Genomic DNA, 21,900 nt, shown 5'->3' with positions numbered 1-21,900 from the left:
TTGTCCTTTCTGTACTTCTCTTCCGTGAGCCTGAGAATTAGGCGAGCTTGGGGCATTCTTAGGGTAAGAGGCAGGCCCAGTTACCTGGGCTGTTGGTCAGACCCTTTTCAAATAGGACATCTGCTTGCTCATGCCTCCAGAAGTCTCCTTGTGAAACTTAGTACCAAGTGAGGTAAGGGAATCGCATGCAAGCGGTTGGGTGCAATAATCCAGTTCTGAAAGAATCACTTTAAGACAAATGAACCATGTAGTTGCCAGAATGATGCAGGGAGGGAGCCCCGGCCATTGGGGAGGGGGGAGCGGCGCAGCTGGGGCACAGATGGTTCCCTGGCTTTAGCCCTTTGCGTCCAAATTTTCTGTGGTGTGACGTCGTGTGAGATGTGCATGGAGCGGACCTGGCATGCGGTGTCCATGGTGTGGTTCGTGTGTCAGAGGCGGGGGTGGGGTTCTTTCCTAAGCTGCACCGTATCTCTCACTGCATGAACAGAAGAAGTTCAGAGCCCTTCCGCCAGGCCTTCTTAGGCATCACCGCAATGCTTTGGCACAACGAGGGGTGTCCAAAGGATCGCCGTCATCCGTTTTTCCCGATGAGGAAATTGAAGGCCTATCCAGGGAAGTGACTTGCCCAAGGTCTCCCGGTGTTCTTGGCAGAGCTGACGTGAAGCCTCGTCCCCTGGCCCTTCTCCTGTGCTGCTGCACTGCTCCCCCCACCCCCCTCCCGCCCCCAAACACCTTTATTTGGGCTCATTCCACCTGCTCACTGACGTGGATCTCAGGCCACCCTTATCCATAAGACGTGTCCGGAGGCCCGGGGCACCCGAGCCAACTCCAGATTCAGAACTTGCACTTTCCAGCAGCGTGTCCTGTACGTGACACGATACCCCGAGGTATCTGGGCTGGCAACGCTCCCTCATCAAAAAGTAACACTTCTGTAGCCAGACTTCGTAACATTCACACAGAGCTGGACAGACAAAGGTGGAACGTCCTCAGACAGCCTTTGTCAACCACACGGGCCTGGCGCAAACTTAAAGAAATTCTTTGGGCTTTTCGAGTTATGGGGTTTAGGAACGGCAGGGAGGGGATCGTGGGCCTGCGCTCCGAGTCGTTCCCTTGTCCCTCACGTGCCAGTGATGTTGGGGAGAGGTCATTGTTCCTGTTTGTGCCTCAGTTTCTCCGTCTGTGACAGCGATGGCTCAGGACCCGGTCTCGTCAGGACTTGACACTCCTCTCTGTATGTATAGCCTGCAGTATTTGTAGGGCGTGTTTTCTAGAGCATCACATTGCTTTCTGGGTTGAGGCACAACACTGCCTTTGTTTCTGAGACATTCCATTGGCCGGTTTGGGCCTTTGACTGTGGCTCCTGTCTGCTCCTGGTTGCTTTCTGACATCAGTCCCTTGGCCCTTGTCTGCTGCTTGGGGAAGTGGCTTGCAGCTGATTGGGTTCATGCGTTTCTCTGCCAGTCTGGGACCCCTGAGCTTTGGGCTGCAGTCGTAATCCTGTCTAAAATCCAGTCATGTGACTTTAGCCAGGTCACTCCTCTGAGAAGCAAGGGCCAGGCCACCTGGTTGGATAGCTAGGTGACCAGTGTGCAGGAGTGGAGAAAACCCACTTAGGGACGGTGAGGAATAAGGCTGGTCGGGAAGATGGGCCGTTTATGTGTGCCACATTGTAGCATGTGATGTGTGTGCCGGTGAGGGGGCGTGGCTCACAAGGCCAAGGGTTTACGTGAGCCAAGGTCCCTGAGTTTTTAGAGCAGGGGGCAAGAAGATCCAAACTGTCTGTCGGCAAGACCACCTGGAACAGAAAAAGCTACAATAAATTGACTTTATCCTGCAATTCCTTTACTGAGGTAGAAAGGGTGATCTGATCTTATTTCTGGAGATGCTTAAAGAAAATGTTTATCAAAATCATTCACTAGAGCATTAGAACAGTTACTGATCTTATTTCGTTGCCTCACCAGAGTAACTGAGAGAATATGAAACCATAACATATTCTCTATATTTTGCACGTATAATATTTACATATGTATGCATATGTAATACATAAGAGCCTCTAATCTAACAAGTGATTTAGACCACCTGGCCAAGCGATGAGATTATTTGAACATTTCAGAAACACAATTTTGGCAAGTTTTTGGAGGTCTTTCAGCTCAGGTCATGATCTTGTGGTTCGTGGGTTCGAGCCCCGCGTCAGGCTCTGTGCTGACAGCTCAGAACCTGTAGCCTGCCTCAGATTCTGTCTGTCTCTCTCTGCCCTTCCCCTGCTCGCGCGCGCTCTTTCTCTCTCAAATATAAACATTAAATTTTTTTAATTAAAAAAAAGGCGAGAATAATTTTATGACTGTAAGTCAAAAGCAGACAAAATCAGTTTTACAGTTTCACAAGCGTATTTACCTGGTCTGCCTTCCAAAGAATTAAAGGTGAATGAAAGGGATCCGTAGGAGTGTTCCCGCAGCTACTAGAAAAAAGCATGGGCAGTAGTGGAAAAGTGGAATCAAAAGAGAGGCAGATTGATCCTTTATTTTCTTCATGCCTAAGTGTATGTGTTAAGACTATGTGCTCTGTGTTGTTTTTATGTGTGATTATTTGTTACCCTGTACTTAGCTGAAGGTCAGCGTAATAAAGAAGGTAATTAAAGCTTAAAAGAAAATAAGCTGCCTGGACGTGTGTGTGCAGCAGGTCAGAGGAGAGAACTGTCAGCAGGCGAGAAGAATGAGACAGGGCAGGGGTTCAGGAGAGGACAGAAACACAGGAGACACACGGCCAAAGACCAACACCAGGCGGGAGGGGCCGAGGAGTTAAGTAGCAATGAGGGCTGGAGAGCATGGTTCCGCATCAGAAAGATTCCATCTGGAATCCCAGCTGCACTGTTGGTGACGTGGCTGTGTGTGAGTCTCCTCCCTATTTAATTTTTTTCCTAACGTTTATCTATTTTTGAGAACGAGAGAGAGAGACACACACAGAGCGCAAGTGGGGGAGGGGCAGAGAGGGAGACCCAGAATCCGAAACAGGCTCCAGGCTCTGACCTGTCAGCACAGAGCCCAATGAGGGGCTTGAACCCACGAACCGTGAGATCGTGACCTGAGCTGAAGCCGGACACTCAACCGACCGAGCCACCCAGGCGCCCCTCTCCTCTCTGTTTAAGCTCAGGATCTTCCTCATGTGTCCCTTGAGGGTTACATTAGCAACCCTGTCTCTCTTAGCTAGTGCTGAGTAACAAATGACCCCAGTACTAAGTGGCTTAAAAACCTCTACTATTAGGAGTCACAGTTCTTTGGGCAGGAAATTGGCTGGGGCGCAGTGGAGCCAGCTCTGAGCCCCAAGAGGTTCTCAGCTCACTTGCCTGGCACCTCACCTGAGTTGTCCCAGCCTGTTGGGGTTAGGCATATGGGGCTTGGTGTTCTCTGTCACCGGGAAACTTGTTCTCCTTCACAGAGGCCTTGGGTCACTAGCTCTTGCCAAAGTGCCTTTTAGCACAGCCACTAGATTGTGACATGGCAGCTCTATGCCCCCAGGACTGCAAAGGTGGATGCTGCCTCTCTCTTAGTTTCCTTTTCATGGCTGAATAATATTCCAGTGTGTGGATATACATCTCATTTATCTGTTCACCAGCTGGTGGACATTTGGTGTTTGTACCTTGTACCTGTTAATAGTCCTGCTGTGGACGTTTACCTGTACAAGTCTGTGAGTGTAGGTTTTCAGTGTTCTTGGGGAGATTGATAGGAGTGGATTTGCTGGGTTGGGTGGTAACTACCAGGCCTTCTTAAAGCTTTAACCTACACCGGGCAGAGCATGGTTCCACTGCATTCTCTAGAGCGAATTGTAGCACCCCTCCCCCCACTGCCATCAAGCGTCAAGAGGGGGAACTGACACAGGGGCCTGACTGTCCGGAGGGGTTCATCTGGGTCCTCATGGAAAGCCCTCAGTGTGGAACCTGACATGTAGCAGGGACTCAACAAATGTCATTCTCTTTATTACTAAGAAGAATTCAAAACTGGGGCAGTGGGCAAAATGCACACTGTTAGGATTTAGATGGACATCCGTCAGGAGGCCTGATGGCAAATCCACATTCAGGATTTTGGAGATTACGGGCACGCTTCTGATTAGCTGTGTCCGAGTCAGAAGATGATGGCTGGAGGCTACTAGAGGTCAGAATAACCCCAGCACTGGATGAGAGGACGAGGACACACATCTTCATTCTAGAAAATGGGGAACTTCGGGCACAAATGTCATAAGAAAAATCACCTGGCATTCTGCCTGTCAGAGATAACGGCTGTAAATATTTTGGCTTCTTTCGTTCCAGTATTTTTTCTGTGCATCATGTCCAAGAAGCATACATGTTTTTATAAAACCAAAATGATGATCGCAATATATATAGTTCATATATTGCATTTTAACATTTAATATGAAATCGGGAGCATCCCATGTTGTTCAGCACTGATTTCAGTGCCTAGATTATCTGTCATCGGTCTATATATCTTTTTATTTATTTTGAAAGTGTCACGTACAGCGTGGTGAATTTCTACACGTTGCGTATACCATAAAACAAGACCACTACCCAGGTGGAGTTAGAGGATCTGGTGGTCCCTTTCTGTCCGTAACCTTCCCAGTTGCACGAATCGACCCCTGATTTGTTTACATACTGTGCTTTTACTGAACACTGGGGTTGCCTCTAATTGTTTACCCGTACACATGATGCTGCCTTCTACTTCCCCATATGTACACGTTTGTCTACACCTGATTGCTTTCTTTGGATACATTTTGCAAGTTGTGAAATACTGGGTCAGAGGGTATGAACGTTTGGAATTGCTGTCCAACATCTTTCGTAGTGTCCCTATCCACAGTGGCTTTGCCCTCCCGGGTGCACCTGCTGCTCCGCTCAGACCATACAATTACGGTGTTGTATTACTGGGCCCCCAACCTGTTTCCTGCGCTTGGCTTCAAAACTAGATCCTCCAGAGCAGGCTCTGTGCCTGCATCCCCCTACTTGGACCCACGGTGAAATTATTTGTGTTCTCTTGTCTGTCTTTGAAGCCCTTGCTAAGAGCAGTGACCTTTCAGGGGACTATTCAAAACCAATTGAAATCGGTTTCACTTTTAGAATAAGCAGGACTTGCCGCAAAGCCAAGCAGAACTCTGAAGCCCATCTCCGAGATCACTGATAGGGTTGAAGGAGCTAATAGAGGACAGCGTTTTTTAAAAATTCCCGCCAGATGTTAAATTCAGAGCGAACAAAGGGGTCCGAGTAGGGTGGTGGTTTACTCACATTTTTCCTATTATTCATCGAAGGCCTCACATAACCTTATTGGGGTAAGTCCAAGAACTTTAAATTGTGCAGCTCCCAGGGGCGTAGGTGTCTAAAGGGGGTACAGTCTCCTTTCACTTCAGAAATGAGTCTGCTGGGCGAGCCCCTGCTGTCATTACTTGCCACCATGTGCTGTTGCTGTGGAAGATTGGTCCTAAGTAGTTGTGTGAACCGGCCTGCTCGCAGCTCCCTTCTGTGATGCCCTTGCTTATGCGGCTTGGGCCTACAGTGAAACGAGCCCACTCCCTTTACCTCCAAGCTTGGCTGAGGATGCTCTACGCTCAGGCTCCTAAAACTACCTTCCTGCCACTTCCCATGGCAAGGGCAAGTCATGGGCTCGGAGCCTCTTGCCCTTTGGGGAGCCACCTCACTAGGAGGTAAGGCAGCCTTTTCAGGGGCATTACAAGCACAAAATATCTTGTCTTCTCAGGACAGTGGGGTGGATGTCCTCTGAACCTAATTTAAAGGACACATTGCTGAAGAAGAACCATTACAGCAAGGGATTTACCCTGAGCCCTGCCTTTGTGTAACTGATAGGAGCCATTTCAAGTGTCTCTTCCTTGAAGCAGAAAGTCTTGCTAGGTGAACTGCAGTATCTATCTTGGACCTAAGGGAAGCTAACGTTTTCAAGACTACCATTGAGTGGCGATCTGATTTAATTTTACTACTACATATATGTTAAATGTGGAATAAAACTATATATATATATATATATAACTAAACTAAAACTATGCAGGTAACTATATACATATATATATATGTATATAGTTATCTGCATGAATAGGTGCATCCTAATGTGTATATAGTATTATACTTAATATTTCGTTAAATATTTATGGAGCCCCACTGTGTCCCCCATCTATGGAACTGAACAGTTAATACCTCTGTCTGGGTGTGTGTATACGGCTGTCATGTATTGGTGACATGTTCATTCACTTATTTCAAAAATATGTAACAGGCATTGTTCTAATGGGGACACTGAGTGGAGTCAGTGCCCTTACAGAACTCAGTCATCTTAATGTTGCTTCTTAGTTTTAAAAAGGGCAGGTAAGTTGAGTGTTTTCCAAATTTTTTCTTAAATGACCTGGCCCACGCAAAACAAATTGCTTATGTCTATGTGATCCTTGATTAAAAAAATAAATAAGAGACTGTACATCTGAGTTAGAAATTAAAAGAAAGGCAGGACCAGAATATGCTTGGGGGAGAGCTTGTTTATTTTGCTTATCTGAGGTTGAGATAAAGAGTATCTCCAAATGGGCTGGTTTCCAACCTGGACCATGTACACAAAGCACCTCATTCTAGGAGGGAGAGTGAGTAAATTAAAAAGAAGTTTTTTGCCCATGTTTATTTTCTCCTGCAAGTGTGATGTAAAACTTTTCACATGTGCAGAAGGAAGCAGACACAACCACGTGCAGAAACAGCCGTTTTTGCAAAAACGCTTCCCAGAAGCATGACAAATGCAAGACTCACAGGTGTAGCACAGATCCAAGGCGCGTGTGTGGTTCTCATCAGCTGCCTCGCTCCTGTTTTAAATCTAGGTCTTCCTGTAACAACAAAAAAATTTATTTCTCCGGAGGCTGCGGCTAATAATCCACTCAGCCTGCCTTTTCACCCCTTCTCATAACAGTATTTCTAACAGGGCTTCCAGAGAGCGAGCGAGCGCTGGAGCTAGCAGAGAGCAGTGGAAAAAAAAAAAAAAAAAAAAAAAAAGGCAGTAAAGTGGAGATGGGAAAGAGACTCCCTAGACTTGACGTTTAATTCTGGGTTTGACCTGTAACTCTGGGTGACCTTGGGCCTCAATTTCTTCCTTTGTGAAATGTATTGTTCAGAGAATGAGGGTTTCATTTTTTCCAGCATCTCCACGCAAAGCAGGGTGGGTCTTTTAAACCAGTGGTTCTCAACAGGGGACGTTCTACCCGCCAGGGGACCTCTGGCGATGACTGGACATTTTTGGTTGACCTGACTGGAGGAGAGAGTGCTCCTGGCATTTAGTAGGTAGAAACCCAGGATGCTGAATATCTTAAAATGCACAGGAAGGCCCCTACAACAGTGAGCCGGCCGCAAATGTCACTGGTGCCCAGGATGAGAAACCCTGGCGTTGACACGTTTGCAACGTTGGGGGTCGGTGGGCTCAAGGGGCTGGCTTTGGGGCTTTCTAGCTGGAGTGAGGGCTCTCCCGAGAGGCGCTTCGCTGTCTCATGTGTTGGTGATCCCAGCACGCGAAGCACTGCAGACCCCCGCCCTCTGGAGGGGTGGGGGCATCCCTCTGCTCCTCTAAAGATGACCCTTCCGCGCGCATTATCACAACGTGGACTTGGCTCCCTCGCCTCCAGGAACGGCGATCGAGGGACTGGGGACCCCAGGCTCGGAAAACTTGTCAACTTCTCCCGCCCGCGACTCCCGTCACCTCCTTCGGTACGGGGAAGGCTTTTCTCCCCAACGAAGAGTCCTTCCGCCGCCAACCCTGAGGCGGCCGACCGGAGTGCCCAGGTTCAAGGACTCGGCGCGCACCGCCCGTTTCCGTCGGAAACCTCAGCTCCCCAGGGCCCAGCCGGGGGCGGGGCCTCCAAGCGGCGGCCGTTGCCCCGCCCAACCGCTTCCCAACGGCTACCTCCGGCGGGCGGTGGGCGGGGCGGGGCGGCGGACCAGTACGCCTGCGCGCGCATGCGTGGGGGTGCGGGGCGTGGCTCGCGCGCGGCCCCGCCCAGGCCCGGCGTCTCTGCCCGCCCTATCTCCCAACCTCCTCAGCGTGGCGCCGACGCTGCGTGCGGCGCGGGTTACCCAGAGTGCTCCGCGCAGGGGCAGCTCACTGGAGTTTGGTTCTCGAGGCGGCGGCAGCAGCGGCGGCGGCTCCGGTGGCTCCTCCTCCTCCTCTGGTGGCGGTGGCGGTGGCGCCCCGGGCCCGAGCCCCGGCTCCCCTCTCCGCCACCCCGCGTGCCCCCTCCTTCCCCGGCACCGCGGGGAACATGAGGCTCCGCTCCCGGAGGCCGGCGAGTGAGTGACCCCCGTCCCCCGCCTCAGCCCGCCCGCCCGCTGGCCCGGCCGCTCCCCCCCCGCCTCGCCCAGGCAATGACAGCGGCTCCGGCGTCTCCGCAGCAGATCAGGGACCGGCTGCTGCAGGCCATCGACCCCCAGAGCAACGTAAGAACCCGCTGCGCGGGCCGGGACGGAGGCCGCGTGGGCCCGGGACCCTCCCCCTCCCCAATGCCCCTCGCCCGCCGGGCTCCGGGGAACCCGCCCGACGCCCACCTGCCCCCGAGGGCCGCTGCCATCCCGGTCTCTCGCCCCACGGGCCCGAGTCGGGGGCAGGTCAGGCAGTCTGGCGGCGCTGGGTACGTGAGGCCGAGGCTTCCGTGCGGCCTGGGCGGAGGGAGCAGAAGGGAACTGAGGCCAGAGCTTTGCCTTTTCTTCCGCTCCAGATGTATGACCCTTACTGCTCCTTACGAAGCTCACCCGCCTTGCCCTTCCCCGGGGACCCGCGACCCCCGGGAAGTCTTCCCGGCGGGGGGGGAGGGGAGGGAGAAAGGCTGTGGAGCAACTGGTGTCCGGGGTATGACTCGGGCGCCTGTGCCGCCTGTGTCTCGGCCTTCTGGGTGATCAGAAAAGTCCTCCTTTCCTCTTCTCCCGGCTGGAAGCATCTTCCTGGCTTCAGAGGGACCCCCCCTCCCCGCCCCCAGCCTACTTTGCCCTTAGCCGGGTGCCCAGGGCGCGTGGAGAGTCCCCCCTTGGTTCTGCGAGTGGACATGCCTTTGCCGAGTCCCTCCTGGGATCGCTGCCGACGGTAGATGATCGTGGGGAGGGTGGGATCCTTCCTGTTGCCTTTCTAGGCCTAAATGCCCATTGCGTCTTCTGACCAAGCCAGAGCCCCGCTTTTTGGTGTGAATTAGAGGTGGTGATTTTCTTTCCTGTTCTTCAAGAACGCTCCTTCGGCTATTACTTCCCCCCACCTGAGGGTTCCGGCTTGGTGGTTTGTCACTTAGAGGGTCAGGGTCAACCTCAGGGTGTTGCTTTCTTAGATGGTCCTCCACCGAGGCTACTGTTTGCAGAGGGATCTTCTCTGCCCCTCTTCGTGTGTGTAGGGGAAGACTCGTAGTGTCTCCCCTCATGTTTTCTCAAAGGGATTGTTGGCAGTAGGGGTCATTTTCTCCTGTGGCAGGAGCAGGTTGAGCAGTAGGAAGATGTTGTGGCAGGTATGAGATGAGCCCCTGCATTTGCTGGGAGACCAGGAAGTGGCCATTGAGATCACTTTTTAATATGCTGGAGATCCAAGGAAAAATATTTTTGTCTTGGGCCAGGTAACTCCGGTTTCTCTCACTGTAGGGTTTTTGTTTTTCCTTTACATTGGTTTGACTAATTACTCTTAGGACTGTGCTTTAGCCTGGTATTTTTGGAATAATTCACATTGGCTTGTATAATTTTGGTAGAAATTGAGGAGTTATGGTGTAAGTCTCTGGTTTTTGTATCATAAGTAATCCTCTTGTCCCTAGTCTTCAGGCCCCATTAAGATGGACTTGGTGGTAATTGTCTTCAACAAATGTTGTATACATTTTTGTTATGACTTTGGGGGTGGAGTAGGCACAAGCTATATAAAACCTTCCAGAATATTTTGCAGTAACTGGAGCCGCTGCAGTTCCTAAGACTGAAATATTAGAGAATAAAACAAATGACATGAAAAATGAAAGCTTGGTGACTTTTGCATCTTTTGTCCAGAGTGTAATTTCTTGAATTCCACGTGCCTGTTTGCCTTCGGGGAATCTGAGAGGTTGCTGAGATATTAGCACTGATCCTTAATGCCACCTAGGAGAGCTTTGGGATCAGGAGGTGCTTTGACAGGCGGTCATGATATGTTGTGGATTAGGTAGGGCAGTGACCTCAGAGGTTCCAGTATTGTGTAAGGCTGTAATCTAAAGGGTTCCTAGGGGGAGAGGAGAGGAGGGCAACGAGGAAGGGGGGTTAGCCAGAAGCGGGAGAAGGAAACAAATCTCATTTTTGTTGTATTTTAGTGTGTACAGTGGTGTTCATTCATAGGAGCCCATGGTTGCTGTAATGGCATGGGGTTCACATGTTATATGGCTTGTCTGGGGGGGGACTTTCTTTAGTGATGGGTGTGCATAGAGTCCTGCTAAATGTGAGCGTGGTGGATGGAATTGGGAAACTGTCTCTGGATACGAGTGATGAGGAAAGTGCCTCCTTTAAATGCTGCCATTGCCAGTGACCATCTGTGAGCATTGTTAGAACCTTTTGACAGGAGCGTGGCTTGAAGCAAACCCCATATAGAAACTGGAGCCGTGGCAGAATAGGTTGCCGACAGAGGTGGTGCGACCATAATTCTGCAGTTTCTCTGGATTGACCTGGGCTCAGGTGAGTGTGAGGTAGCTCCAAGAAGGCAGTGCCGGCACCCAGCTGCTTTTCTCTACCTTGACCAATTATGAACTCCACTTTGGGATAGTTAGTTGACACATATTTAAGATGCTCATGGAAAAAAAATGGGGACAGTGTTGAAGAGCCAACACTAAAATTAAACCTCTTCTGAGAGAAGCGACAGGGAATTGTGTCATGTAATGCTTACCTCTATGGGCATGCAATTATGGTTAACAAACTTAGCTTTTGCTTGAAAAATCAATGTCAGGGCAGCTGACCTAATATCCACAAGTAGCTGAGAAGTTAGGGAAATAACAAAGTAACATTTACCGACCATCTCCTTGACAAAGGAGTTCTTAAGGGGAAAGTTGTCTGTATGTTTTCAGTTCCAGTCTCTGGAGTATTTGAATTTCTGCAACAGCAGACTCTGAGTTAATAATTTCTGCCAACTCAGTAATAAAGTAAATCCTCTACACTTCTTTTCAAAAAGCGACTAACAGTTTTTCGGAACGATCTAAGCCTTACTCTCCTTGTGGTGTATGTAGCCAGGGTGTTGAAAATCTCTGAAGCGCAGTGTGCGCGTTTCTTCCCGCTTAATCTTCGTGGGTACAGTCAAGGGCCATGCCTTCTTCCTCTGCCCAGAAATTGGGAGTCCATCCACCCAAGCACAGTCTTCTCAGCAGGTGATGAACTTCTCGCTTGTATTGGACACTCCTCGTTTCATGGAAGTTCAGGCTTTGCCTTCTTGACCAGAATGTAGGCTTTGTGAGCATGGTTTGTTTCTTGTCTTCTTTCTCCAGGGCTGAAGCATTAGGCGCTTTAGGGTGCTAAGTGCTGGTTACACTGATTGAATCCTCGCATCCTTCTTGCTATATGTGCTGAAGTTTAGTCGTGTAATATTCTAATTCAGAACTCTCTAGAACCGTGAGGCACATGGATAGAATAGGTCTGAGACGGTGGAGTGGATACTGTATCCCTGTAACAAGTTGAATAATAGCACAAAGCAGGCCTTGCACAAAGCAGGTGAGCATCTCTGTAATCAGAACAGGGAGCGGCCAGAGAAGGCACTGCGGGAGAAGGGGACTTGAACTTGCCCAAGATGTCTGTGTAAAGGCCTCCTACTGATCAGGCTCTCTGGCAGGAAACTTCAGAAATGACTTTTCTTTCTTACAGTTACGCAGACGTCGGGTGCCAAGGAGAGGTGACCAAAGGGCCTCTGCAGAGAGAGACACACAAGAATGATAATTTCCCCCCCTAGGAAATTAGAAGATTAAGACGCCACCTAGCTTCTCTGGGCTGCAGGGTCTTCATGTACAAAGTGGGACTGGAACTGGTGTATGCACCCATGAGGCTCCTTCCGGATCCAGGGTTCAGATTCTGGAAGGGGTAGCAGAGGCTCACATGAGTTGTTCTAAAAGTTTTTTTCTTTTAATGTGAGATGCATTATGTGAACTTTCTAAAATAACAAAATTCTCACAGATCCCAGAACTCCACTCAGAGATATATGCTTTACCTGACCCTGCAGCATTTGAACAGGGTCTCCTGCTTCCCCACAACAGTTCTGTAAGGGAGGGATGGTGAGCAACTGATCTCCCTTTCCTGCAGGCATGGAAACCAACAGCATAAAGACAGTAGGTGCTGTTTAAGTGGGTGCTTCCCATGGTCAGGAGAGGACAAGACGCTTTTGTTTCTTACTGACTTAATTTGAGGTGACTGCCCTAAAGTTAGGGACTTACCTGAAGTTTAAGTGACAGTGCTTCTAACTCTAAATGCCACCACACTGCTCTCAAAGGTGGAGCGATGGCTTGAGAAGAGGCCCAAGAGGTCAGTGTTCTTGAGCTGGTAAGAAAAGATGCGGGAGCCTTTTCTGTCCTACATAAGTTTGTATGAGATTACAAATCGGTTTAGGTTTACCTGTGAGAGATCTAACAAGGTGATGATGTTAGACAGCCTGTCCTGGAAACATCTTACGGTTTCTGTCAGGGACAGAATCCTGGGCCAGACCATATCGTGGTGTGGCAATTGCCAACTGATGTGGAACTTTTCATGAGTATTGTGTGCTGGCTTTGTTTTCTGCTTCAAGATTACAAGCACTCATGATGTTAACTTAAAACATCATTGATCCTGCTGAAAGGAGGACTGTTACACATTGTAAAGGGGAAGACTGTTGGTTCTGATTCTCTCCGACGTTAAAGGTTATAAAATCTCAACACGTGGACTCTCTGATCACTCTGGTTGCCCAAATGGCAGTGACATTCCTGTCTTTGTTCTTCATATGTGGCCATGATATGTGAAGAAGAGAGCAGTGTGGCATTTTATGACTTTGGGAAACAGGCAGGTAATAAGTGTCACTTGTGACGCAGGTGTAAGTCCTTGTTCTGACTCACTCTCTCCCTTAGAAGAAGGTGGATTTTACATTCTGTCTTCACAGAGGTCTGGTGGTCATCAGAAGTGGCTTTACTTGTAATCATAGTATGTTGTCCTGCCTGGAAGTCACAGAGTCCTGGAGGATTGTCCAAGATCAGCTTGTGGGAAGGGGCCTTTGTCCTGATACAGTTGTAAGAAGACTCCATGGTCACCTGGGCTCCTGGGCTCAAGATGTAGCTGCGTGTGGCAGGACATGCACTTGAGGTTAGGTGAAGGAGAGGAGCTGTTCACCTGTGCCTCGATTTTGGTGTCTCTGCAAGCCATCTTCTCAGACAGAGCTCCAGTTTAACTGGAACCAGGCCTCAGTCCAGTCCCTAGGTGACTGCAGTTCTGTGGGCATGTCTCCTGCCCAACCCCCACTGTAAATTGCCTTCTGGAAGCTGGGGGCTTTGTCTCCATCAGAAGTTGTGCCCCTTTCTTCTCCCTTATGGGAGGCTGTCCTGAGTCTGTCGGGTCCTTTTGGGACCCCTCAGTTGGTTGTTGGAGTGGGTGACTGAGTTTGTGGTTTGGCGAGTGACTGCATAGGCAGTGTGTTTTCAGCCTGGTCTTTCTAGTGCCCAGACTTGGAGCCCCCATCTGAAACTCCCCCTTTTTGCTCTCAGAGCACTGAGCTAGTATTGACATGGAGATTCCTTGATTCCTTGAACTGGGGAGTATTTCTTGCATAAGGAAGACATACCAATATTCTGCATGTGGTGTTTAAAAGTGCTCTCTGAATGAATTCCAGGTCTGAGGAGGCCATACACTTAACATCTCAATTGTCAACTGATGTATACTGTTGATGGAGAAATGTGGTAAAGCTGAAAAAGGTGGCTCAGCAGTTGAATAAACATTTCTAGCCATTGCTTATGGTGTTGGGTGTGGAGGGTGCAGACCTGGAGATGCCCAGCCCCTACCCTTGAAGGACCTGGAACAGGAGGAGAATGTGCACGTGGGCAATCTGGGGTGGAGGGTGGGGATCAGCGTCAGGGGAGGCCTTACAGGGCTGTAGCTCGTAGGTCCAAATGGAGGAGTTGTTCATGTTTCTTATTCAAAGGTAGTTCAGAATTCTTAAGAGCATGAAATGACTTCTAGAGCACTGTATAGTTTGTTTTCAGAGTGAAAAGTTTTACAGTCACATACAGAAAGCCAGCTCTTGCTTCATCTCTGATCTGAGGGAGACAGAATTTGACGAATAGCTGGCAAACCCTTGAACAATTTGCCCTCTCAGCAGTGGGAGGGGAGGGGGACAAGTGTCAGGCTCCGTGGAGGACCTGGGGTCCGCTTTCAAGTATTTGAAGAGCTGTTGTACCCCGGGTTAGGTTTGCTCTGTGTGGATTTTCGAGGCAAACCTAGTAGGGGAAGGCAGGAGTTCCTGGAGGGAGGCCGTGCTGCACTTGGGGAGCTCTTGATTATTGTCCGAGCTGGCTCACGACAGTCCAGAACCACTGTGCCAAGTGGGTGTGCACATGTATCTGGACCCCCAGACGCCTGCCCAAAAACTCCTGGAGGTTCTGTGATGGCGTGAGGAGCCTGCTAAAAAGGAGAAAGGTCGTATCAGGTGACATGTCATTGCCAGGCAGGTGGGGTCGAGAGCCTTCGAATGCTCCTGGGACTGCAAGGAAGTTCCCTGGCTCCATCCATCCACTGGGGGCTGTAAAACGGACAGCCGCAGCCTACAGAACACCTAGTATGTGCCAGGTACGGTGTGGAGCGCTTGGCTTCCTGTTTGCTCTCTGAACTAGTCCTAGAGGTAGATGTTCCATCTTCTTTCAGGAGAGAGCAGAGATTAATGATCTCCACTGTCGTGGAGGAGGCTATGGGCCTATACCCAGTGCTGGTAGGCTCAGAAGCAGTGAGCTTGACTCTGACAGTCTCTTGCCTCCTACATAAGCAGTGCCCAGGAGGGAATTTGGACTCCGCTGTGTCTTCTGTGGTTTTAACCTCATAAATACAAAGTGTTTTTAAATGTTGTTTTGTGTTTCCATTTCCATCCCAGTTCGGACAGTCTTTCCCTCTTTGAAATCTTCTAGCCTAACGGCTCCTAACCTTTTTGCCTGTCAGGATCCAGTTCTGTGATCAGAAATATTCAGGGGGCTCCTGGGTGGCTCAGCCGGTTAAGTGTCTGACTCTTGATTTCGGCTCAGGTCATGATCTCATGGTTCGTAAGGGCAAGCCCCATGTCCGGCTCTGTGCTCACAGAGCGGAGCCTGCTTGGGATTCTCTCTCTTTCCCTCTCTCTCTGCCCCTCCCCCAGTTGTGTGCTCACGCAAAAATAATAAATTTGTGCTCTCTCTCAAAAATAAATAAACTTTAAAAAAAAAGAAATATTCAGGAACTTGCATATATTGACAGGTGTACTTTGAGTAGCTGTTTTTTTGAGAAAATTCAAGGAAAGAAGCTACTCTTAATCGAGTCACGCTTTGAAATGAAGTTGTATCTTATCAAAACGGCGTCTACTTAAATCTGTAAGCTAACCTTCTTTGTTTGTGACACCTAGGTTGGGACTCTCTGTACCTCACATTTGTGACCTTCTGTCATCGCTACTATTCTCCTCTCCCAGAAACCTTTCCTGCTTTAATCCAAGACCGTCTCCCTCAGGCACTGTACATAACTTAAAAACCCTACATTCCTGCTGATAACCGGTCTTGTTGATTGCATTTTCCTTGGGATCGTGAGCTCCTTGGTAGTGGAGCACGAGTTAATCCCCATGTTTCTAGGGCTTCCATAGCAAGCCTGTGCTCAGAAGCTTGTTGATCTTCCTGTGAAAAGGGCCAATATCGGGAGTTAACTGTCAGCACTTACCCAGCAGACACACAGCTAGAAAGGATCACGCTGGGATCGGGAATCCTTCCCTCCTGCCCAGTCCTCACCCACCTGCCACCACCTCCCTGGTCACCTGAGAGAGCGCAGTAGTGGGTACAAGGTCAGCATTCTACTCTCCTGCCAGAGTCTGGGTCTTTATGCTGGGTTTGTCTACGGGATGTTTTTATGCCAGGCTGGGAGGGAAGTTGTACCTGAAATGCTTTGTGTTGTCTCTTGAACTGGCTGAGGAAAAGGCGTGAGGCATTTTTTTCCCTTCTGTTTCTTGGCTGTTATTTTTTACCCCTGTGACAGGGAAAAAAGATGACTCTTGATCTTAGATCCCTGTCTGTCTGTGGACCCTGGAGATACTGTTCAAATGCTGCCTTGGGGCCCTTTTGGTCACGTGACAAACGAGACTCTGGACGCTCCGCTTCCCTGGGTTTCATCAGGGCCAAAAAATGGGTGATGGTTCCTCCAGACCATACCCTGCAGTGAGTCAGCCTTGTGGCTGCTGTGGCGGTCCCGGTCACCCATCCACTGTGGGCACAGAGTGATTTTGTAAGTGGTTGGCTGTGGCCAGCCTTGACTCCGTGGTGGGGGGTTCTATGATCTTCTCATGGAAGACTTAGGTGTATGTGAGCCCAGCTCACAACAAGAGTCCGGTAGGTGGCCTGGCAGTCCTCCTCCAGGCACCGGTAGCCGCCCCCCTGCCCTGCCCGCACTTGTACCTTTGGCCCCATCCCCTACCCGCACCTCCGGTCACACACCTGGCTCTGGGTAACCACCTGATCTGCCAAGCTGGCCGCAGCTTTGCCTGCCCACAGGGGGGCTGGGTTCATTAGCTCTCTCGACCTCTCTTGCCATCAGGTCCCTGGTCCGGCTCAGGTTGGCATATGGGGTGGTGGCCACATCCTCTTTCCCCAGGTGATCCCCAAGGTAACTAACTGCCCTCTTCTTCTTAAGGCCAGCCCTTCTGGAAGCCACATCAGGTAGACCCTTCCCAACTGTATTTGCCCCATGCATCTTACAACTGTGCCAGGCAGGCCGTTGGCAAGCTGACTTTTTAGTGCTGTCTGTGGGGGTCAAGTGCCAGTGATGTGTGTAGGATATAAAATAGGAACGGTTTACCCTTTTTGCTGATGGTTTCACATTTGCTTCAAGTATTCTGTTGGCCAGCCTCCCCCAGAGGGAGCTCAAATGTGAAAGGGCTGATTGGCTTGTGCCACTCAAAGGCTCAGAGGTGAGTCTGTTCTCAGGTGAGGCCCGGGTTTTGTTCCATCTCTTTTGTAGTGTTCCCTCTGCGCAGTGGGGTGTCCTCCTTGTCCTTCCAACCCCTGCAGCTTTGGGATTCACCCTCTTTGACCATCAGCCAGGGGAAGAAAGACGAGGTGATGCTCTCCCAGAAGTCCCAGCACACATTTTCTGGTGCCGTCTGTGGGCTTTGATGCAATTAGTAGGCTGTGTTGATTGGTTCACCCCTGGTGTTAGTTCCACCCAGACCAGCCCAGAATAGAGGGGATGCTCCCAGGAAACATCAGAGTCCTGTTTGTGGGAGGGGGTAGTGGTATGGAGAACAAGCTGACAATGTCCCCTGAGCGCATGTGGGTTTAATCACCACTCTGATGTGATAATACCATCAAATAGTTGGGCATGCTGGCCTGGGAGACTTGGGTCCAGAAACAAAATGGGTGTAACTGACATGTAAGGCCTGGAGTAAGCAATGGAGTGGTTTGGATGATAGGAGGTCACAGCATGGCGTTCTGAGTACCCACCCACAGATTCTGATTTCCCCGTAGTCACACTTGGGTACTTTGCTCTTACCTTGTGTTAAAGTGGGTGCCGGCTTGTAGCTTCTACCCCATTCTGGGCAGAGGAGCACTTGGGGAATCTAAGAGAGCCTGCCACAGTGCTGCTCATTCTCCCAAGCCCATCATCTCTCCTGGTGCTGCACCTGGTGCAGGCAGGGGAAGTGGTGCAGTCCAGGAGGCCCCGGGCTCACACAGGCCTCCTGTGGTTGTGAGGCGGCACCCGGACCCAGGCAAGAGCCGAGTTCTCTGGACTTCTGTCCTCTTGGCTCAGAGGCATGGATGGACACTGGATGGTCTCTTCACATCTGATCGTTCTGCCCCTTTCCTCTTGCTTGTCCCCTCCCTTTGGTTAACCTGGGTAACCGGAAACTGGTACCTGCGTTTCCGGGCCTGGCTTCTTCCCCTTAGGTTAACTGAGAAGGGTAGGGTCAGGTGATCTTTCACAGCCTTCTCCATTTTTCCCTCTGTTTGTTGGGGTGGGGGGGGAGGGGTGGCTCTCAGCAAGCACCTGAAGTTGGTGATGTCTGCTCCCCCTTTGCTGGATGCTGGCAGCCTGGCAGTGACAGAAGTGGGCCACATGTTTTAGTTCAGGCATGATCATGGGGGGAAAGGTTTGTGAATGGTTATTTCACTTTCACTTCTATTTTAACGGAGCTTCTCAAGCATTTAAAATTCTCAGCTTGAAGATTGGTTGACAAGCCAGTGCTGGCACTGAATGCAGGAGCCTAACTTCTCACCAAAGGGCAAGAAACATCGCCCTCCCAAGTGTTATGTGAGCCTGCCCTGCTTTTGCTTGTAACTTCTCTCACCCCATCACTGAGCCGGAGTGCTGTTAGTGTGTGTGTGTGTCTCTCTTTCTGTCTGCCTTGTGGACAGATTTCTCCAATGTGGTGGGAAATGCAGCAGCCTCAGAGTTTGACTTTTTGAAGGCTAGGCCATTGAAGAAGGGATTCACACACTTGCTTCCAGTGTGAAAACTCTTGGAGAATCAGCTCTGGCTTGCCTTGGGGGTGAGGGGGCCTTGGAAGAAATGGACATGCCCACAGGAGGTCAAAGAGGAGCATGTAGAGACAGGGTCTGCAGTTCAGACAGAAACAATAGGTGCCCCCAGACTGCTATAGTTATCCCAGGTGGCTGGTGGGAAATGGGCGGGGGCAGGGGCGGGGCCAGGGCTGTCTTAGGGTTTCTGTGATTCTGCTTGTCAGCTCCTCCTAGAGGAGACTGGGCACCTGCTTGTCGCCCTGAGGATGAAACTCCTGTGTTAGGATTACGGTGGACATGGTTTTCTATCTGGTGGGTGGTGGGCTTCCCCAAATTGGGAAATAGGAAGTGGCATCATCTGCTGTGCTTGTGTTTGTCACTCCAGACTGTCTTCCTGGGTCATTGTGCTGTCTTCAGTTCTCTGCTGTAGGGTTGGTGCTGAATGTACCTCTGCAGGAGTGAACGAGGCCTGAGGCCTAACACTGATCGGTGCCCGTCGTCCCCTGTCCCCCTTGCACCTTGCTGTGTTGGCCATTCCATTCTCTCCAAACCCTTGCCCATGGTGCCTCCTTACCCCCAAGTGTTTTGGCTTTGCCCTGCACTGCCCAAGACCCTGTCTGCCTTTAAGGCCTTCCCCAGGTGTTCTTAGAGCCATGGCTTCCAACAGCGCCTGAACTCTCTCCAGCAGACTGCTGTCCTGGATGTGCAGGAGGCCCATTCCAAAGTGGAGGCACCTTCTTTCCTCCTGCCTTTCTGTGCCACACTGTGGTGGTTGGTGGTGCCACCACTCCTTGGGCTACTTCAGAGTTGTCCTGGGGTCCGCCTCCCATGGCAGCCCCCTTCCTGAAAAATGGGATCTCCAGGGAGGTCTAGTGCAGCTGCTTAGCAGCTGGTCTGCCTCCTGCTGTCTCCTCCACACCAGCCAAAGAGTGAATGTCCCCAAACACAGACGTTTCATCCTCTCTGTTGGGGCTTCGTGGCTGACTGGATATAAAGTCTGAGTCCTTTAGGTAGCATATAGTGGAGAAAACGGTCTTTGGGTAGAAAAACTTGGGTTTTGTCATTAGACTGAACTAACCTGGAATCTTGATTCTGCTGTTCACCTTGCAGCCTTGGATGAGGTCAGGTTTTCAGCCTGAGTTTTGTCAGGAGGATGTACACACGCTGCTTAGGAAGGCCGTTGAGAATGGGATGTGGCCCCAGTGCAGATGCGCCCCAGGTGCTGATATACAGGGTAGCTAACAGTTCACAGGCTTGGTAGTGGGCAGCCCATCCAGCTGCTAGTTCCTGTCCTTCCCCTCTGGTCCATGCCTATTGGATGATTAGTTACTGAGAACTAGCCAATCATGGGGCTGTGTCTTCCTGGCCAGTGACTGGTTTGAGAATGGGCCCATGACCCAATCAGATCCTATGAAAGTTTTAGCACTTTGCTGGGGTAGTTGGGGTAGACATGAATGGGGAAGATATGAGCTGGTTGTTGCTGTAATCTCCTGCTTGGGAACAGCCTGCCCAGGAGTGAGACCTGTCCAGAGAGTTGAAGGAAGATTAGGTCACCATGGCCCAGCTGGCCCAAGGCGAGTCCTGCCTTGAACTTTTCAGTTAAGTGAGCCACTGACTTCTTTTCTGGATGAGGCCCGTTTGAGCTGCCTTTTCTGTTACTTGCAATCAAGAGAGTCTAGACGGAATCGGCCGAGAACGTTGTGCCCCAGTGTCTGGCTCAGGCGTTGTCTCTCCCCCACTGCTGCTCTAGCCATGCTCAGCTGCTCATCAGTCAGCTCCTGACCTGCTTGTGTACCCACACCTGGATGTCCTGCCTTCTTTTTTCCCCTCCCTCCCTCTTTTCTTCCTCCTTCCCCCTTTTCTTCCTCCCTCCTTCCCTTCCTATCTGCCTCTCTGGGCTCTGGGCCCAGGGTGCCTCCCCCAGCAAGGCCAGGGCCAGATCTTCCAGGAGCACTGTCTTCTGGCTGTTCCTGGCGTCCTGGTCTGATCTTTCTCATAGCATCTTTAACGTGTCTAGCATGCCTGTGTCGCATCCCCCCCCCCCCCCACTGCCTTGGTTCTTTTGCTGGTGCATAGTGAGCCTGTTCATTCTGTTAGAGTCAGTGACCGGTTTATGAACCAATGTGGGTCCGTCTCTAATTTCAAGTGACAGATGAGCACAAGCAGTACCTAACTTGGGAGGATCTAGTTGGGTTTAGAGTAAGAGTTCAGGTTTGGTGGGGCCTGGGCAGGGCAGCGCTCAGCTCATGAGTATTGGGGTGGGGGTTGGGGTGGCTGGTTCCCTGGAGGAGTCTCCTCTTCCTGATAGGAGTACTTGGCCCTCTCCAGACCTCAGCCTTTCGGGGTCCTCCCGTGGTATGTTTGTTCTCTTGGAACTGTAGTGGCATAGTTAGCACTCTGGCACCAAGCCTGTCCCCTGTGTGTCCCGTAGTTCTGGGGAGTCTCGGGATTCTGTAAGTTGGTGACAGGACCCAGGGAAGGGGGAGGGTGTGCTTGGAGAGCATATACCTCCTCCCTCTCTTGGGCAAGGCCCAGGCCAAGATGACTCCCCCCAGCAGGGGGCTCTGAACCCTGAACACCAGCTGTGAGGGCTGCCACTTCAGCTCCTTCTCTGGCCTCTGCCTGTGTAGCCTTGGGGCAAACCATTTAATGTTTCTGAGGCTCAGTTTCTTTATTTGTGGCTTGGGGCTATGGGAGCCATCACTTGGTGGTGTCCCGAGAGGCTCAGCACATCCGTGGCAGGGACAGTGCCCAGCTTCTGTGTAGTCACCTAGATGACCATGAAGGACTGGGTACTGTTTGTTATAGGTGAGCAAAAGTGGGAGGGAGGTTGTCCATGCCGGAGGCCCTGCAGAAAGGGGAGAATAATCCTATCAGTGATAATAGACCTGCCTGTGGAGTTCAGCCAGGGAGGGGCTGGATCCCATTGAATCTGGTGAGCAGCCTTGCTAAACACATCAGCTGCTCAAGGTCTTTTGGTGTAATCTTCGTAAAGGTTATTTCTTAATCTTTGGACCTTAATAGAAACTGGAGGACCAAAGCATCAGCTGTTAATGTGTCCTCGCTCTCTGCTAGGTATTATCCCATTTCATAGATGAGCAAGGTTAAATAGCTAGTCACCTGGTCACTGCATAGCTGACCTCAAGAGCGTTTGCTTTCGTCATGAGACAATATGGCGGGCGCTGCAGAGAGGAGAGGAGAGGAGAGGAGAGGAGAGGAGAGGAGAGGAGAGGA

General features: G+C 50.7%; 1 protein-coding gene and 1 long non-coding RNA gene across 3 annotated transcripts in view; one reads left to right on the top strand and one right to left on the bottom strand.

The window, feature by feature from the left end:
- Positions 1 to 6,498: 6,498 nt before the first annotated feature.
- Positions 6,499 to 7,921, bottom strand: LOC125929184 (uncharacterized). The gene is made up of 2 exons (XR_007459818.1): positions 7,713 to 7,921; positions 6,499 to 6,849 (listed from the first exon to the last, which is right to left on the bottom strand). It is a non-coding gene; the product is annotated as an uncharacterized LOC125929184 (long non-coding RNA).
- A 141-nt stretch (positions 7,922 to 8,062) lies between these two features.
- MED26 (mediator complex subunit 26) overlaps positions 8,063 to 21,900 on the top strand; it is a 52,964-nt gene continuing 39,126 nt past the window's right edge. Inside the window, exon 1 of one of the 2 annotated variants that reach the window (XM_049640146.1) lies at positions 8,063 to 8,446. In XM_049640146.1, the coding sequence (XP_049496103.1) occupies positions 8,375 to 8,446 (72 nt within the window). In that variant the 5' untranslated portion in view covers positions 8,063 to 8,374. The other variant, XM_049640148.1, reaches the window with a different exon arrangement.

The sequence above is a fragment of the Panthera uncia genome, chromosome A2 (genome assembly GCF_023721935.1).
Source record: "Panthera uncia isolate 11264 chromosome A2, Puncia_PCG_1.0, whole genome shotgun sequence".
Taxonomy (NCBI): Eukaryota; Metazoa; Chordata; class Mammalia; order Carnivora; family Felidae; genus Panthera; species Panthera uncia.
This window is presented reverse-complemented; position numbering and strand designations above follow the sequence as displayed.